Raw genomic sequence first — 19938 nt, forward strand, 5'->3', positions numbered from 1 at the left:
TAGTTCAGTGTATTAATTTTCTACTAAATTTAGTAATTATCTTTAGCTCACTTTCATTTAGAACATGCTAAAACATAAAAGCCTTATACCTGCATTATAAATTTTGAGCTTTCACTTAAACTAGCTTTCTCACTAATCTCTTTCTGTCTTGATAATAAATGGTGGAACATGCCATTTTCACATACTAAATTATATTTTTGTGTATTAAAGTAGACTAGAATTGAAAACCAGCCGTTGTATTTACACATGAATTTTTTTATACAGGTGTATAGAAAAGATCCCTATCCTGAGGAAATGATGAGACAGAATCATGTTTTAAAACAGCCACCCGTTGGTCACCCAGGGCAGAGGCCAGACAAAGAGCCTAATCTGAGCTATGAATCCCAACCCCCATATGTAGAGAAACAAGCCAGTAGAGACCTTGAACAGCCTGTGTACAGATACGACTCCTCTGGCTACCCAGACCAGTTTTCTCGAAACTATGACCATCGTCTACGCTATGAAGAGCGCATTCCTACATATGAAGAGCAGTGGTCGTATTACGATGACAAACAGCCCTACCAGCCTCGGCCTTCTTTTGATAATCAGCATCCTCGGGACCTTGACTCCAGACAGCATCCTGAAGAGTCCTCAGAACGAGGCTATTACCCACGTTTTGAAGAGCCAGCCCCTCTACCCTATGACAGCAGACCACGTTATGACCAACCACCTAGAACCTCCACCCTACGACATGAAGAGCAGCCAACTCCTGGATATGACATGCATAACAGATACAGACCAGAAGCACAGTCCTATTCTTCAGCAGGCCCGAAGGCATCTGAACCCAAGCAGTATTTTGACCAATACCCACGAAGTTATGAGCAAGTACCATCACAAGGATTTACCTCTAAAGCAGGCCACTATGAGCCTCTCCATGGTGCTGCAGTCATCCCTCCTCTAGTACCCACATCTCAACATAAGCCAGAAGTTCTGCCTTCAAATACCAAACCACTGCCTCCACCCCCATCTCTGACTGAAGAGGAAGAAGATCCAGCAATGAAACCCCAGTCTGTGCTCACTAGAGTTAAAATGTTTGAAAACAAAAGATCTGCATCGATGGAGAATAAGAAGGATGAAAACCACACTGCTGGTTTTAAGGTAAGCATGTAACCATGCTTTTCCTGCCTTGAACACGTGGGCACATTCAGTGAAGGAGCACTTCAGAGTGCTTCATGGCTCTCCCTCTCCTGCTTAAATGAAACCTGTTGTGTAACTATCTGTTCCTGGGGCATGTTTGTCTTCTTTTTTGCAGCCTCCAGAGGTAGCATCTAAACCTCCAGGTGCTGCCATCGTTGGTCCTAAAGCCACTCCTCAGAATCAATTCAGTGAACATGACAAAACACTGTACAGGTGGGTACACTTGGTGGTGTTTGTGGTATGGAACTGACCAAGAATCTGACCCAGTTAATAAGCAAGCCATTTACTGTGTTAGAAGAGGAGAGGAAGGAAAAGGGAGAGGATCTTGATTGTTGTCCTTAAACGAAAACTACTAGCCTTTCTAATTAAGATAGTGGCCCTAGAAAGAAAAATAAAGGTCTTGAAAATGCCTTCTGTAACAGATCTTTGTTAGCCTTCAGTAATCAAGTTTTTCAAAGAGATATTCTTCTAGCAAGAAATTAAAATAAAAATTTTAAAGCCCTGCATTTGTATTATGTTTTTTAGTTTTTAAAGTGCTTTCAGACATGTAAACTCTTAGTCTTCGGGGGTAAGGAAACAGAGTTTCACTAAAATAACAAAAATTATTTAGGGAGCATACTCGTATGCCAATGTGCTAAGCACTTCAGTGCAGTGTGGGTTCTTTCCTCCATTTTAAAGAGAGGCACTGAGGGGGGTGACTGGGTGGCTCAGTTGGTTAAGCATCCAACTTTAATTCAGGTCATCATCTCATGGTTTGTAGGTTCGAGCCCTGCATTGGGCTGACAGCTCAGCGCCTGGAGCCTGCTTCAGATTCTATGTCTCCTTCTCTTTTTACCCACCCCCCCTTCTCTCCCTCTCTGTCTCTCAAAGATAAATAAACATTTAAAAAAAATTTTTTTAAGAGAGGCACTACGGCTGAGGGTTTTGAGTAGCTTTTAGGATTTAGTGGAGCCAGGAGAGAAACCTGGCCAGCTGCTCTCTTAACAGTAGCCTCATCATACTGTGAGTAAATGACAGACTGGGTTTGAATAGTTTTTCTGCCCAGCTAATGAGTTTTATTTGCTTACATTTGTATTTGTAATAAAGAGAAGCTGCTATCTGACATTACGTTTTCTTTTTAATGATGTCTAGTGCTTTTCATGAAAACGTAAACTACTGTTGGGTCTTCTTTAGCCAATATCATTAGCTGTTTTCCATAAAATAAATATGTAATAACTGAAAGCTTAGGCCCTTTTTTGATGTGAAACCTATTTATTTTTGTTGGAAAGTTTCTAAAATTCACTTAAGCAGAGTGTACATAACAATGTATAGACAGACAGTCCTCAACTTAATAATGGTTTGACTTACGATTTTTCAACTTTACAAGAGTGTGAAAGCAATATGCATTCAGTAGAAATCATAAAAGACCTTTTCAAAATTTTTAATTTTAATTTTTTTTCCCCCCAGGCTAGTGATATATGGTACAGTACTCTCTCCTGATGCCGCTTAGCGGCAGCTCCCCGTCAGCCATGTGATCACGGGGGTCAACAGCCAGTACACTTAAAACCACCCTGTATCCTTACAGCCATTCTCTTGTTCACTTTAAGTATAGCATTTGATAAATTACATGAGGTACTCAAACTTAATTATAAAATAGACTTTGTGTTAGATGAGTTTGCCAGACTGTAGGTTCATGTATGTTCTGAACACACACTTAAGGCAGGCTAGGCTAAGCTAGGCTGTTTGGTAGATGAGGTGTACTAAATGCATTTTGGACTCCTGGTATTTTAACCTGACAGTGGATTCATCATGATGTAACCCCATCATAAGTTGAGGAAGCTCGGTATTAATTTGCTTAATAACTTACTTTCTTCCCCACTGCTTCCTGTGCCTTGTAGAACTTTGGACTATATAGAGCTGTTTACTTCTATGAGAATCCTTTATTGATCCTGGATTCAAGTTCTTAAATTCTCTCAGTAATTAATTGTTGCTAACATAGATGTATATACTTTGAGAAGTTCTCCACTGTCTTAGTTAATGCTTCCTATTCTCTAACTGCTTCTAACCTGCTGTGAGGCTCTGACCAAATAATTATCAAGCTTATTAGGTTATGTCAAAGGACTCATGAGCCAGAAGAGGGCTGCCTTCTGAGTGTAAATGTATGAAGACATGGGATTTGGAATGTCCATTTTGACTGTTGGATTGTTCAGCTAGATGCTGAATAATCATAGCAGTAAAAGGTCAAGATAACATATTTGTGTATTCCATTTTCTTTGTAAAATTAACATATAAAAAGTTCCATTTGTCATTCATTGTCAGGATCCCAGAACCTCAGAAACCTCAAATGAAGCCACCTGAAGATATCGTTCGGTCAAATCATTACGATCCCGAGGAGGATGAAGAATATTATCGAAAGCAACTCTCCTACTTTGACCGAAGAAGTTTTGAAAACAAGCCTTCTACACACATTCCTACTGGCCATCTCTCAGAGCCTGCCAAGCCAGTTCATTCTCAGAATCAACCAAACTTTTCTAGTTACTCTTCAAAGTAAGTTATTTCACCTGAGACTTACTTTTAAAAATAAGAAGAAACATAAACGTTCAGTTGCATAAAGTAGAGTAATCATGTGAAGTTCAGTGTATTTGGAAGGAATATAGTTAAGTCCATATTTAATACATGATTTCTGTTGGCTCCAGTGGTTCAGCACTGTGCATAGTCTGTAGCTCTAGAATATGTGTGTGTGTCTTTTGTCCTTAAACCCTGATATCTGATACATGAAATTTTTGCATTAGGAAAGTTGTTAAAATCAAAAGGTTTTGAGGTGAAGACCCTGATTTTTAGGTGAATCATAAGTCTCCCCTCTCTCTGTGCAGTATATTTTATGCTGGCTCTTTTCCTTCTTTTCCTTCTTTTCTGTTTTTATTTTTTAAGTATGAAAATAGCAAGGGGGGGGTGACATTATTTGAGGGAAGATAATAGTTTGTTGTTTTTTCTTCAAGGTGAGAAAGAGCTTATCTTTTTTTAAATGTGGGAGCTTGAGACGACTTTAAGTATTCTGGTCCAGTTTTACACTTGGAAAAGAAAGGAAAGTTTTAACACATGAGGTGACGTGATGGGCAGGCAGAGCTAGGACTGAACACCCAAGTTTCTCCACTCCCGGTCGTTTTCCCTGTTCTGTGCTCTTCCCTTTTGTTGACTTGTCTATTGGAGGTTTTGATGATTTGTTTTTCTTTCTTTGGTTTTGTTGGGGTACAAATCCAACTGAGAGTGAGGTAGAAACTCACATAGGCATAGGTGGGTTTATACTTCAGCAAAACAAACCCACAAGAATGAGAAACAGATGTGGATTTATTACAGGGAATTCATTTACACCGTTGTAGGACCCTGCTAATAAACAAGTTGTGAGTTCACAGGACAGGAAGAGAGAAGATCCAGAGCTGTTTGAGAGTCTCTGAGTTCAGGAAAGACCTAAGTTCTTTTTAAAAGGGTCCATCCAGATAATCTCCCTTTTGATTAACTGAACTCAACTGATTTAGAGGCATTACATCTGTCAGTCCCCCTCACAGCAGCACCTACATTAGTGTTTGAATGAATGATGGGGACTATAGTTTGACCTACCCAAGTTGACCTACCAAGTTCCAAAGCACCCAGATTTTTACTGAATTAGATGCTTGGGATTGTCTGAACTTAACTATCATTTGTCGTGTACTGTTGAGTGAAAAATTTTTTTAAAAATACTTTAAAACCTCTATTGTTAAAAATCTAATTATAATTACCACTTTTTTCTTAGACATCATTTGAAGTGAAGATTTAAAACTTTTTTCCCACTGTCCTCTATTTCAGTCTTTGTCTAGAGGTGAAGATTTAAAACTTTTTTCCCACTGTCCTCTATTTCAGTCTTTGTCTAGAGAAGAAAGCCCTTTATGTGAAATGCAAATGCAAACTTTGGGTGCTGCAGTGGGGGTTCTGTTAAATACAAACAGTGTCTTATACCAGTATTGTGAGCCTCCCCCAACACAACGCTAGAGAGGTGCCCAGTACATCTGGGGAGGGTGTCCAGACTCCGGTGAGCCTTAGTAGCTCACCTCTGGTAAGGTAGGAGGGTGTATCCTTTTGTAATCATCTTTACTTAAGTCATTAAACACATTCGTTCTTGTTAGAAGCAGGTCCAAGGGTATAGTTTAAGGAGAGAGATTTTATTCATCCTTTTATATACTCGGTAAATAGAATGCAGTCTTAAAAGAATACATTTAGGTCTGAAAAGTAAGTAAGAAGTCTCATCAGAGAATCAACTGACAAGGCATTTTTGGTTTTGGGTTGAGTTTTCTACAAAGAAGACTTAACGTATTTGTGACGTATAATTTTCATTCAGGGTCTAGAATGCTGCCTAGTATTTGGTGGGTGGGGACCCAGCAACACAGGGCATAGTGTGCTAGGTGTGTCAGCTGCCCACCTTTTCATTAATGCAGCTCTGGGAGGAATGAGTCTTAACTGGTCAGAGGTTTCTCAAGGGTAGATTGCCTTTGACAGAAACACATAACATCTGTCTTTGTGAATAGGCCCCAGACTCTGAATGTTTGTGTTTCCTGCCATGAGTGTTATGGAAGCCGGAAAGTGTGACTTGAGATGCACATTTTAATACATTTCCTTCCTTTGTGATAGAAATCAAAAACTCGTTGTAGTTGTGCTTCACGTCCCCATGTGGGTATTCAGTGGGTAGAGCTTTGGGAAGGAGAATGAGGAGTGAGACGTGATGGCTAAGACATAAGGGGTCTCTGTGCCTTGCCCTTCTAATGCTGTTGTACTGTTGTGCCCAGTGAATACGGCTTTAACAATTAGAAAGTCATTTAAAATATACAGCCCTCTTACAGTATTTCAAAACTGCTTTTTGTTACCAGTAGACTGCCTACAGGCCTTCATTTTCTAAAGTATAATATAGAAATAGCAAAGCTCTTTTCTTCTGGATAATAGGTGCTTATGTTCCACTTAAAAACATACCTCCGAGGGGACCTGGCTGGTTCAGTTGGTTAAGTGTCTGACTCTTGATTTCATTCAGGTCATTCATCCCAGGGTTGTGGGATCGAGCCCCACATTGGTCCCTGAACTGGGTGTGGAGCCTGCTTAAGATTCCCTCTTACTCTGCCCCTCCCTTGCTTGTTCTCTCATGTTCCCCACCCTCCAACAAAAACTCCATACCTGAGAAATGGTAGGAGTTGAGAAGGGAGAATGGTAGCACAGGACAGACGCCCCAGAGAGCAAGTGGATATCACCTGTCTTACAGCTCTGGAGAGCTGGGTTGGAATTGGGGAGACTAGGAGATCAGTGACTCAGACATTGATCTTCAAAACAAGTAAGGAGTTTCCGGGATCCTATGACAGGGCTAGAAGAGCTCTGTGCATGTGTCCCAGCCCAGAAACTGAGCTTCTTCAGGGCAACGAGAGATTTTTTTGTCACTAAAATATCTTGTCTCTCAAAAGTCAACTTACTGTGAGACTTTTAGGTCTCAAAATAAGTGTTAGTAGTTTTCAGCTTTTTAAAAACTTAGTAAGATTAACTAGGTTTCTATGTGCATGTGGCATTCACTGAGAGAGGCTGTGAGATTCAAACATGGAAGCTTTGCAAATAGGCTCCCCCCATCCCAGGACTTACTTTAGGACTGGTAATGGATTCAGGTCTTGCCAGGAAAGAGCACAGGTTAATCATAGTCAGGTTTCAAAGGCATGCATATTTCAGCTTGCCTGTTCATCATCACCCCCACTAGGGATCAGCACAGCTGTTGTGTTGTACGGCTTCCTCCTACATTTTCACTTAGAGGATTTCTTTTGCCCAGCCCTTTTTTTTTTTAATGGAGCATTTCATTCTTACTTCTTCAGAGTCTGCTGATTATTCTTAGTATTGCTTCTTTATTTAGTCCGTTTCTTTGCTCACCACTAGCAAGTGAAGCCAAAGTGGGCAGAGATGGAAGAGTAATAAAGCTCAAGCACCTTGCTACTCACTAGAGCACAGTTAAAATATGTGGAGGGCCGGGACACCTGAGCAGCTCAGAAGGTTAAGTTTCTGACTCTTGGTTTTGGCTCAGGTCATGATCTCATGGTTAGTAGTGCAGAGCCTGCTTGCAATTCTTTCTCTCCCTCTCTCTGCCCTTCCTGCGTGCATGCATGTGTGCGCTCTCTCTCTCAAAATAAATAAATAAACATTTTTAAAATGTATGTGGAAAGTGGGCAGGCAGTACCTAACTATGTTAACTGTATTTTGATTTATTGGTGATTTTCCAAACTTAAGTGAGAGCTAGTGATGTTTTCTTTTATAGATCAGATGATTCTGAAATGGTGGATGTGTATTTTTTGGTTGATATTTTAAAATGACATTTGAGTTCCATTTGCTGCAAATGTACTTAGTTAGATTGACCATTTTCTTTCATTTTTCTATTGCGCTTTTGCTTTGCCATCACCTAGATTTCTTGGCTCTTACCCTAGCTATGACTACTTGAAAAGGACCGTCAAGTGGTAAGACTGGCATTAATGTGAGGCTGTTACATGAGGTGTCCCTCACTGCGTCACTGGCATTATGTGCACTTTTAGATTTTAAAGTCATCTTCAAATGTTTAGCCTAAGTGCCTGAAAGCAACAAAGCCACATAGTTTTAAAGCCAATCACTAGAGTAGACTTCCCCAATGAAATTTTCTGTGAAAATACATTCCAAATGTGTGTTTTGTTTGTGCACATAAAACCAGTGCAGCTTTGGCTCTCTGCAAAGGTTTAGATGGCAGTGTTGTAATTATGGGTCTATTTTAAAGATTTCTTTTGTTTGAATTGTACGTGTTACGTATTAACAATTGGCGATCTGAAAAATAAGCATACATGGCACAATTTGACTTAAAAGAGCCTTATAAAATCAAGCAGTGTCTGCTACTCTAGCAACTATTTAAACAATTAAAAATGGATCTAGTAAATCAAGGGCAGTTTCAAAGTAAAAGATGTCCAGTGTGTTTAGTGTTACTGGAACACAACCACACCCATTTCATTTACATATTGTCTGTGGCTGCTTTGGGGCAGAGTTCGAATAGTTGTGACAGAGACTGTATGGCCCAAAAAGCCAACAACATTTACTGTCCAGCCCTTTACAAAAAATTTGCCAACCTCTGGTCTATAAAAACATTTTTTGTGGTGCTCTGACTGTGCCAGAAACCAAGGATTTGTACTTTAGATACCAAATCAGTAGTGAATCTAAGGAAGATTTGGGCCAATAAATATTTGTCAAAATATTTGCAAGACTTTCTTAAACCTCCCAACCATTACTGCCTTTTTGTAAGCAACACAATTAATATTACAAGTATACCCAAAATTTCATCTGCCTTTGGTTGCCATCTTCTGGATGTTTTACTAATATTCTTTAAGTATCTGTCCTGTCTTTACATTTCTTGTGCTGATGAATGATTGAATTTGTTTGTATATTTTGGTAGAGTTAGCCATTTATACTCATAAGAATAAATTGTGCAATTTCCAGTTTTTTGTTGTTGTTTTTTTTTAACTCAGGGATAATTAGAAGAATGAAAACTTGCTTTTTTGTAAATGTGAATCCATATTCATAAGTTGGCATTGTCTTTGTTTTTTTCATAGGGGAAAGTCTCCTGAAGCTGACACTGCGGATAGATCATTTGGTGAGAAACGCTATGAGCCGATCCAGGCCACTCCCCCTCCTCCTCCATTGCCCTCCCAGTATGCCCAGACCAGCTCCTCTCTCGCCCTCCACACGCATGCCAAGGGGGCACATGGTGAAGGTAGGAAGTTTGGTTTGGAAGTTGGCATTACTGCTGTAATAGAGTAATACTTACAAAATTGTATTCTTGCAGTTTGTAAGCAAAAGTGTTTTTCATTTAAAAATACAAACTTGGGAGCCTGAGTGGCTCAGTCAGTTAAGTGTCCAACTCTTGGTTTCAGCTCAGGTCAGGATGTCACGGTTCGTGAGTTCAAGCCCTGCATCAGGCTCTGCACTGACAGCACAGAGCCTGCCTGAGATTCTCTCTCCCTCTCTCCCTGCCCCTCCTCTGCTCTCTCAAAATAAATAAATTTAAAAACAAATTTTTTTAAAAATACATACTTGAAACATATAGGCTGGGAACAATGAAACTAAGTGTTTTGTTAAAAGTACATCTCCTAAAAAAAAAAAATAAATAAAAAGGTACGTCTCCTGTTTTTATAACTATAACCATTATATCAGAAAAGACTTTTAGCTAAATAGATGTTAATCTGTTTTACTATCACAGCTCAATTTTTGGAAGTAGTATTTGTTTGCCGGTATGTCTGAATCTAAATTTTTGATTGGTGGTTTGTAAAAATTACTGTTATATTCCATTTATATCCATGGATATAGGAAAGCCATAAAGTCCCACATAACCTGCAACCCTTAGCACCTCACAGTTATGTGCTGTGGCAAAATCCCAGCAGAGTAGCCAACAGCTCCAGGTGATTCATTTTAACAGCTGTACCCCTGCGTTTTTCCCATCTTCTCTCCTTCATGTCTCCCTGACCAGGACTATTTTCCTTTACCCATGCCGCCTCTCTTCCGGGGCCATTGGCGTGGCTGCTCTCCTTCATTCCTGCTTGCTTCATCTTTCTCTCTGGCCTCACACAGGTGCAGCTCATTTCTCCGTTGTTCAGAGCACCTGTTGTTCCTGCTGCCTCCTCAAACTGTCCTATGTCTCTTTGCCTTCCATCAAACACTCTGAAAGGGAGACTGTTGCCTTCACCTCCAAATGCCCCTTTTTTGGCCCTTTCAAAAAAAAAAAAAAAAGATTGTTTATTTTACCCTAAGAATATACCATGATTTATCCATTCTCCTGTTGGCTTTTTGCTACTACAGACATTTCTCTGTTATTTACAAGAATCAAATTCTAGGCCAGCTGTAGAGGTGTACTGGTAGATTGATCTTACCCCATGTTTAGGATTTTCTTTCCACACTGTCATGTCTGCAGGTAAAGTTTTAATTCTTTCCGATCCTTAAATGCTTTTTCTTTTTCTTGCCTTCTTGTGCACTGTCAGGGACCTCCGGCAAATGTGTCAGTTTGGAAGTGATGAGAGCAGACATCTCTGCCTTCCCCATCTTAGGGAGAAAGGATTTAATGTTTCACCCTTACGACATTAGCTCTATGTTTTTTATGGCTTGTTATAGCTACTCTTTATTAGGTTTTAGATATTCCTTTCTATTCCCCTCTAGTTTGCTGAAAGTATTAGGTCACATGCTGTTTCTGCATGTAGTAAGATTACCGTAACATTTTCCTTCTTTAGTGTGTTAATGCAGTAAATTATATTGCTGTGTTCACAAGGAATTTGGGTTTATTTTTTCCTTTTTATGTAATGTCCCTGTCTGGTTTTACCATCATTGTTGTGCTAGTTCATAAAAGAGAGCCTAGGACATGTCCCCTGTTTTCTTTCTAAAAGACTTTGTATAGTGTTGGTGTTATTTTTTCTGGAATTATTTCCTAGAATTCAGTTAGTACTTCTTTACCTTGCCACCAGCCATGCATGGAGATTCCTGTCCCACATCTTTGCCAACTCTTGGCATTACTGAACCGAAGTGTTGCCAATCTAATGGGTATGAAGTGTATTTGGGGTTTGTTATGTATTTGCATTTCCCTGGTAGTGAGGTTTTCTGTCTTGTAACTGAGCATTCTGGCCTTCACTTCTGTTGTTGCCTCTGCACAGCTTTCCCCATATTCCTATTAGTAGCATCTTTCTGGTGGGTGTATAGGGGTTCTTTATAGGTTTTAGATCCTAATTCTGTGCAGTTATGCAAATTGTGCTCCCAGTCTGTGGCTCCTTTTGACTTCATTTCTGTGAGTTCTGTAGTGTTGATTTTTTTTTCTTTTTTTTTCCTTTTTTTAACATAGCTATACTGTCATTCTGTTTCTAATTTGATATGGACAGTGGGAGAGGGTACTCAGACAACCAGGCTCTGGAGGCCTGGACCCTGAGCAGCATGACCCTGACTCCAAGTCACAAGATACCCCAGAGTACCACATGTGTCCATGCCCCTCCTGGTCCCTCGATGTCACAGGTAGCCACCAGGGTTCAAGAGTCACTTTCTAATTGTGGGGACCCTGACTTGGGCCTTGACTTCAGCACCGAGACAAGTTAAGATGGGAGAGACATCATAGGGGCTATTAAAACTTCTTTGAGGAAGTTTTTTAAATGCTTATATATGTTTCTTTTTCAGGTAATTCGGTGTCATTGGATTTCCAGAATTCTTTAGTGTCTAAACCAGATCCACCTCCGTCTCAGAATAAGCCAGCAACTTTCAGACCACCGAACCGAGAAGATACTGTTCAGTCTACTTTCTATCCCCAGAAAAGTTTCCCGGATAAAGCTCCAGTTAATGGAGGTGAACAGACTCAGAAAACAGTCACTCCAGCATATAATCGATTCACACCAAAACCATACACAAGTTCTGCTCGGCCATTTGAGCGCAAGTTTGAAAGTCCTAAATTCAACCACAATCTTTTGCCAAGTGAAACTGCACATAAACCTGATTTGTCATCAAAAGCCCCTACTTCACCAAAAACTCTTGTGAAAGCGCACAGTGTGGCACAGCCTCCTGAGTTTGACAGTGGAGTTGAAACTTTCTCCATCCATGCAGATAAGCCCAAATACCAAATGAATAATGTCAGCACTGTGCCTAAAGCTGTTCCTGTGAGGTAAGATTTTTGCCTTTTTCTTGACTCTGTGATTTGTCTAATGTGAGTTTGGTGTAGTTTATGTGATTTGGGACTTTTAAGAATCATTCTGACATAAACTTTTTTTTTTTTAATGTTTGCTTATTTTTGAGAGAAAGAGAGCACACATGCACAAGTGGGAGGGACAGAGAGAGAGGGAGACACAGAATCCAAAGCAGGCTCCAGGCTTTGAGCTATCCGCACAGAGCCTGATGTGGGGCTCGAACTTGTGAACTGTGAGATCATGACCTGAGCCAAAGTCGGATGCTTAACTGACTGAGCCACCCAGGCTCCCCTTAACTTAAACTTTTAAACTGAACAGTTTTGTCCAAAAGGTTGTTGCAATGAATGCTGTTATATGAAAGGTCCTGCAAGAGGTGTAAGAGAATATTAATAAAATAATAAAGCTAACTGATCATGTACAGTCCATAGATACTGTCAATATCCCCATTTTACTAAGAACTGAAGTCAGGTGACACTGCATGTTGCCCAGTCACACAACTAGGGTGAGGGAGCCCCGGTTCAGCTGCTCCTGGTCATCTGAATACAGAGCCCGTATTCTGAACCAAGCATAGCATTCCATAACCTCTAACCTTGGCCTGCTTACATTTGGAAAATATCTCAGAAGCCTAAGCACCTGTATTCCCTGTCTACTCTCTGTTCAACAGTGATACTAGAAAATGTAACAACCTCAAAATGGTTGCTCTTTTTATGGTTTTAGTGAGTAATATATTTGAGCAAATGAGACTGGGAAAGCCTCATATACTCCTTTCTCTAGACCTGTTCTGGCCTCACATAAGCTCACCTCAGCCTCCCAAATCCACTTACATTGTCAAGCCACCTGCTGAAACAGAAGCACTTGCAGGCAGAACCCAGGGCCAGGAGGGCCACCTGCCAGCTTCCGAAAAACAGGGATGGTCATGGAAATGTGCTGCCTTCTCCTCTTTGTAATAAGCCTTTCCTGTAGTGGGGGATGGGGTGCCGCATCAGCATTGTCCCTCCTGCTCTGGTCATGCAGGAATCATCTGTAGCTTCCCTCCACACACTTACTGTGTCGGTCCATCTTTCTGCTCACTTTTAGGTTGTGACTCAAAATTTTACTCCAAGCAGTCTTGGTAGCCTATGCTTTTGAAGCAGTCTTTGATACCACATCCCCTTGGCTTCTGATATTCTTTGTGTACTAAGTGAATATACTTTTTTTTTCATGGGTGCTGGGGTGTACCCATACCAAAGTATTGTAGAAAGCTTTGACAGCATGGGCCATAAGTGTGCATGCTCAAAATCCTAGGGAGATAGAGAACCTAATTAGTACTCATCAAGTCTGAGATGCCATAAGTTGCAAGATGCACCATTGTCTTATATATCACTAAGAAGGAAAGAAAAGTGCTATCAGTTAAACCATGACTTACCGTCAATTTTAAAATACGAATTTCATGGATGTTAAAATGCGGTTCTTAAGACCAACGTATTGTAGTAGTTGGGTGAGCAAGGTATTAGGCTTTGTACATTCAGTAATGAAATTGATTAGTTATCTTCAAAAATGAAATCGATTTCTCCAGGAAGAATATGATTTATTACTCCTGTGAGTAAAATGTGTCACCAAAAACTTACCTTTTTGATTAAATGGAGAAATAAAATGAAACAACCTGTTAGAGTCATAATGGAAACTCTGCTATATTGTTGGAGGTTTATTCATTAGCTGTTTCTGGATTCTCAGCCCTTCAGCTGTGGAAGAAGATGAAGATGAAGATGGTCACACCGTGGTGGCCACAGCCCGAGGCGTGTTTAACAGCAATGGTGGGGTGTTGAGTTCCATAGAAACCGGCGTTAGTATAATTATCCCACAAGGAGCCATTCCTGAGGGAATTGAGCAGGAAATCTATTTCAAGGTCTGCCGAGACAACAGCATCCTCCCACCTTTAGATAAGGAGAAAGGTAAATGGTTTTATTTTTCTGCTTGGTTTTTAATAACTTGAGTTGTCCTGTGTGCTCTTCAAAGCTTGTAGTGTTCAATTGAGAGGATAATCTGGACCCCTTTTCTGCTTTGCCAACCCCAGCACGTTTCTCCCATCAGGGCAGGCCTCTCCAGTGGGCACTGTGGAGGGGGGTGCCCTGGGATGGCATCACAGGCAGGCATGGGGTGTCCCACAGGAAGTCCAAGCTGGTGGAGGTGAGCACACAAGACCTTCCACTCACTGGGCTTTACTTTCACTGTGAAAGTGACAGTGACAGCAGATGACTGGCCTTTGGGCATTCCTCCCTTGGTCTGCTAGGTGGTCTTAGCTGACCTCACCAAATCTGCCTTTGCGTCATTCATCCCTTCCATGTCTAGAGACAGGTTAGATAACACCCACTCAGAAAGGCTTTGCTCCATGCCTGTCACCCGACTGTAAGACAGAAGCTTCTCGGGGCAGGTGCTCGTCACCCCAGCTCTAGCACTAGTAAGAGCTCCACACGGCGAATAAAATATCCCTCTCAGGTATCACCATGTGTGTTTCTGAACTTAAGGAATCCAGGAAAGCTGTTATTTTTCGTAATCTTCCTGGATATGTCAGGACGATACTATGAACTACGTGATGACTTCTTTTGGAGTCTTATAGCAGTTGCTTTACTTCCTTAAATATGTTACTCGAGCTCATTTTCTTACATTTTGCTGGAACACTAACATATGTTGGCCCTGTGTGAATCCCTTAAACCAAGTCTGTAGCAAATACAACATTTAAAACGTAAGATCTAAGAAACATTTACAAAAAATACATTTGAATATACAAGAACCCCATGATCGAATGGTGTAGCCACTGGCTACCTGTGGTTATTATGAATTGAAATGTGCTGGAAGTATAAAATACACACTGATTTCAGAGATTTACTATATTGGTTACATGCTGAAATAATGTTTGGGATATATTGGGTTACATAAATATTAAAAATTTATGTCCCTGTTGTTTTTTCTTAATGTGGCTACTAGAACATTTTATTTTTTTTTTTTTTTTTTAAATTTTTTTTTTCAACGTTTATTTATTTTTGGGACAGAGAGAGACAGAGCATGAACGGGGGAGGGGCAGAGAGAGAGGGAGACACAGAATCGGAAACAGGCTCCAGGCTCTGAGCCGTCAGCCCAGAGCCTGACGTGGGGCTCGAACTCCCGGACCGCGAGATCGTGACCTGGCTGAAGTCGGACGCCTAACCGACTGCGCCACCCAGGCGCCCCTAGAACATTTTAAATTACACATGTGTCTTGCATTATGTTTCTCTCGGTCACTGCTATAGAGAACTAATGGCATTTGGCTTTAAAGCATGTCATTAGAAGGGAGGACAAAGAGAACTGTGGGCTAGAAAGAAGATGGTCATCTAACCTCTCACTCCCACCCCCTCCTTGACTGCAGGCGAGACACTGCTGAGCCCCTTAGTGATGTGTGGGCCCCATGGCCTCAAGTTCCTGAAGCCCGTGGAGCTGCGCTTACCACACTGTGCGTCCATGACTCCTGACGGTTGGTCTTTTGCTCTAAAATCATCCGACTCCTCGTCGGGTATGCTGTCTTCACTCTGTCCTTTGGGGGCTTTGGGTACTGTCATTGATTAATCCCTGGGCTGTTGGAGCTACACATGCTGTTTGTTAGCACATCTCTACCTCTGTTGCTGTGGCCTTGTAGGCGTCACCAGTGTTTTGAAATTTCTTTGTGGTTCTTATATAAATGAATATGGAAAAGTATGGGAAGTTTCTGCCTTTTAAACATTGATGATTTGGCCAAAGGTTGGCTGTTTCTTGGTGTTCAACAAAATTATTTGTTCTGTCAAAATTTTTAAGATGCAGTGGGAGAATTTTTGTTGCTCTACGTACATGGGCATTTCCATCTTCTTATTAAGATGATTCCTTTATATAGTAATTTCTGTTTTGGTTACCAGTCTTTAATTCCTCAATCTACAAAGTATAGACCTCAGAGAAATCTGCAAGACAAAAAATACCTTCCACTGGGATCATACTTGGCCACGGTTTTCAGTGCAAAACCCTGAATAACTGCTGTTGTACACACTACTTTTAAATGGCTTTTTTTGCTCTTAAGATCATAATTTCAAAATTTCCATTGCATTTTCACATTTCTCACTTCTTTGGGTGACTACATCAGTTACCAGTTGAAGCATTCTATATTTTTTGGTATAGATCACTTTAATTAAACCTAATATAGAGAAATAAGAATTTAAAGTTTTGCTTCTGAATTTTTAGTAAATCAGGTGAACATAATGCAGCTTTAATATGAAATAGAGCTTTAGGGTATTAAAATTGTAGGAATATACTTTAATACTACCCAAGATTAAAAATTATATATAAATATGTATTTCCTGATATCTGCAGGTACATTTTCTGGAAAAAGCTAATAAATTAATTTTAATACACTGGATAGTAAAGCTGTTTCCTCAGGGACTCCACTGAGAAGCATTTTATTAGCCTAGTTTGAATTAATGAATTAACATTAATAAAACTGCACTTAAAACGTGATATTCTGAAAGTCAAGTTGTAGCATGAGCTCTGATTGTTTTCTAAACCAAATTAGGATGAAAGTCTTTAAAATAACGGTCTATTGTAGTTAGTTGTTTTAGAAATGATTTTCTTCCGGGATATTATATGAAGCATAAATTATCTATTTGTTATTCCTGCTTTTTATGCCACAGAACAAAAGGTATTTTGTTAGATTGAAACAACTTTTTCCTGTGTTAAATTTTGAGTGCGTTCACATAGAAGAGAAATGTTCCTCTGTGTAATCCCATATGGCTCTAGAATGCTTTGCTACTATAAATTTCTGTTTAGAAAGTCAGGGATAGCTTTTTTTTTTTTTGTCTCCAATGTTTATTTTTGAGAGAGAGAGAGAGAGAGAGTGCGCACGCCAGTGAGGGAGAGGCAGAGAGGGAGAAACGGAATCCAAAGCAGTCCCCAGGCTCTGAGCTGTCAGCACAGAGCCCAACACGGGACTTGAACTCATGGATCGCGAGATCATGACCTGAAGCGAAGTCGGGTGTGTTCAACCCACTGAACCAGCCAGGCCCCCCATGGGGGGTAGCTTTTGATAAGTACTAACTTGATCCCAACAAAAATTAGTATAATAAGTGGGGGGTTTTTTGTTTTCTTTTTTTTACTTCCAAAGAGTTGTTTTCACTCTACCTCATGCCTGAGCAGACTGTTCTCTGCAGTACTGCCCATAGAGATCTGTGAAGTTAGATCACTCGGTTTTAAACTGCTGAGCCCATGATGACTCAGAGACCATTTCGGTGTACGGCCCGCTGTACATAGCGTCTCTCAACCTTGGTGTAATGTGGACGTTGTGGCCAGATGAGAATTCTTTGTTTGTAGGGGCTGTCCTGTGCATCATGGGCTGTGTAGTGGCATCCCTGGCCTCTGCTCACCAGATGTCAGTTGTGACAGGCCAAAACATCTACAGACATCATCCCACAGGGGTGCAGAATCGCTCCTGGTTAAGAACTATTGTATAAGGGAGGCAAAAGTCAGCAGCTTCGAGTATCCCTTACCTTGGATGCCACAGAGCATACAGTCATGCCAGCCTTCTTCACACTAGGTGTCCGATACTGGGGCTTCTTAGCTTCAGCTGCAAATCTCAAAAGCAACAAGAGCTTGTTAAAAATGGAAATACCCAAGCCCTGCTTCAAACTCAACAGATAGTGAATTTTCAGAATTTCACAAGTGATTTTGTTGTACCGCCAAGTTCAGGGCTGAGAAACTCTCAGCCCAGACTTGCTGATTTTTGGGGGGTAAAGGGGAGGAAGAGTCTTCCTTCCAGAAGAAACCAGATTCTGCAGAATTTTCAGGCATTCATTCATTGGCGTGTAGTTGAGTGTGAGAAATGTGTTCTCATATTCAATTCAAATGGGTCCCAACTTTCAGAAGTGCTGTCAATAGTTCTGTGGAGCCAGGCACTGGAACTATACCCCAGGCGTATTTGTCGCCCCAACTTGTATTCAGTGTTTGAAAAGGCATAAACTTGAAGACATAAAGAATCAAGGAGAAATATGAAACCACTTTGAATCCTTAGATGCTAGTGGGTCCTCAGTGGAATATAGCACTTAGAGCTTTGATAACAAGTGCATATGCTGAAGAACGAGAAGAAGGTTGTATGGAAGTATATGTGTTTATGTTTGTCCCATGACCACTAGGGCTGGCACTTTAACCAACCACAATTGATATGAACTTCTTTTTCTCTCATAGGTGATCCTAAAACCTGGCAAAACAAGTGTCTTCCTGGAGATCCAAATTACCTTGTTGGAGCAAACTGCGTTTCTGTCCTGATAGACCACTTTTAATTCTTAAAATATAGGAACTTGTTAAATAATGTGAAACTGGGTTAAACTTACTAAATCTAAACGGAAGCACTCTATCAAGTATTACACTTTTCTTAGAATTGATACTGCGATTTGTTAGTATTAAGCATTTTGTTTGAACAGATGAAGATTAGTGAGCATGCCCCTGCCCATGGTCAGAAAACATGCTGCAAACTGCGTGTTTATAATTGAAAAACTATTGGTATTGGCTGGAGGGTCAAAGATGGTTTGCTTTGTAATGATTTTTGTACTTTTTTATGGTCACTGCTTAACTTCACATATTGATTTCCGTTAAAACACCAGCCAGTAAATGGGGTGCATTTGAGTTCTATTCTTTCCAAAGTACATTGTTTCAAACTTTATTATGGCCCTAGCCTGGCATACACATTTTATTTTATTATGCATGAGGTAATATGCACACATTTTAAAAATGTACCTGGAACCATATAAACCAGTGTAGTAGATTTAACAGAAATGTACAGCAAGGGGAATTTATAGCTCTTTTTGGCAGGGGGTGGGGGGAGTCAAGTGAAGACAATTACTTATTGTATATGAAAACACATTTTTTTAGGGAAGGACACCAAAGCATGTGAGACTGGTTCTGTGGCTTCTTTGGATCTATAAATTAACCATATCACCACAAACATACTAACCAGCAGGAATGCCTTACCCTCATGTTTTTAATTCTTAGATCATTCTCTCCGTGTATTACTAAGTTTTTATGGCTTTTGTGCACATCTAGATACTGTATCATGAAAAAGATTGAGTAAATTGTGGATTTGGTGGTTTCAGAAATGTATAATCACCCAGAAGAAAAAAATGGTGTGATTTGGGGATTTTTCTTTTCTTCCTCCAAGGGGCAGTGGTGGTTTTCTGTTCTTTTTGGCTATGCATTTGAAAATTTTGATGTTTCAAGGATGCTTGTACATAACGCGTGCATACCACTTTTGTTCTTGGTTTGTAAATTAACTTTTATAAACTTTACCTTTTTTTATACATAAACAAAACCGAGTTTCTTAAGGCTACCTTTGTATCTCTCTCCTGTACCTCTTGAGCCTTGAACTTTGACCTCTGCAGCAATAAAGCAGCATTTCTATGACACCTACAAGGTCATTTTTTAAAAAAAAAAAAGAATGCACAGAGTTGTTACATTTTTAAAAGTGCTGCATTTAAAAGATACAGTTACTCAGAATTCTCTAGTTTGATTAAATTCTTGCGAAGTATCCTGACTGTAATTTGTGATACCATGCTGTGCCCTAAAGTGTATTTTTTTACTAATAGACAATTTATTATGGCACATCAGCACGATTTCTGTTTAGATAATACACCACTACATTCTGTTAATCATTCATTAGGTGTGACTGAATTTCTTTTGCAGTTATTAAAAAATCTCAAATTTCTAAATCTGCAGAATAAAACTTTTTAAAATAAAGTGCTGGTTTGGTCTGTTTCCCCCCAGTTTCTAGTTTCATGCAACTTTATAATCCTGTTAAAAGTCCTGCATCCTGCTGCACATCACCTAGTCCCCCTTCTACTGCATCAGGTAGGGTGTCTGTGGAGTACGTCCCTGCAGCCAGTGCACCCAGATAGGTGAGCAGTGCCAGTCACTGAAACCTCAAGACAGAGTAAGAAGAGGAGGCTGACTTAGAGAGTTCTTGGCAGTGTTTCCACCGCTTCTGTAAATATACATATATTTATGTGTGCATTCATGTCTTGTATCCTGCTTTTTCCCAAAAACGTAA

The 19938-nt window shown here is 40.2% G+C and overlaps 1 protein-coding gene across 15 annotated transcripts in view; it reads left to right on the forward strand.

The window, feature by feature from the left end:
* TJP1 (tight junction protein 1) overlaps positions 1-19628 on the forward strand; it is a 370447-nt gene extending 350819 nt beyond the window's left edge. For 4 of the 15 annotated variants that reach the window (XM_045058902.1, XM_045058907.1, XM_045058908.1 and 1 more), the window contains 9 exons: positions 265-1137; positions 1292-1389; positions 3475-3702; positions 7611-7661; positions 8775-8935; positions 11371-11848; positions 13584-13801; positions 15253-15396; positions 18084-19628. In XM_045058902.1, coding sequence (XP_044914837.1) covers positions 265-1137; positions 1292-1389; positions 3475-3702; positions 7611-7661; positions 8775-8935; positions 11371-11848; positions 13584-13801; positions 15253-15396; positions 18084-18178 — 2346 coding nt within the window. In that variant the 3' untranslated portion in view covers positions 18179-19628. The remainder of the gene's footprint in view (positions 1-264; positions 1138-1291; positions 1390-3474; positions 3703-7610; positions 7662-8774; positions 8936-11370; positions 11849-13583; positions 13802-15252; positions 15397-18083) is intronic. The other 11 variants (XM_019831950.3, XM_019831953.3, XM_023254994.1 and 8 more) reach the window with 7 other exon arrangements.
* The last annotated feature ends 310 nt before the right edge of the window (positions 19629-19938 follow it).

This window comes from Felis catus, chromosome B3, assembly GCF_018350175.1.
Source record: "Felis catus isolate Fca126 chromosome B3, F.catus_Fca126_mat1.0, whole genome shotgun sequence".
Taxonomy (NCBI): domain Eukaryota; kingdom Metazoa; phylum Chordata; class Mammalia; order Carnivora; family Felidae; genus Felis; species Felis catus.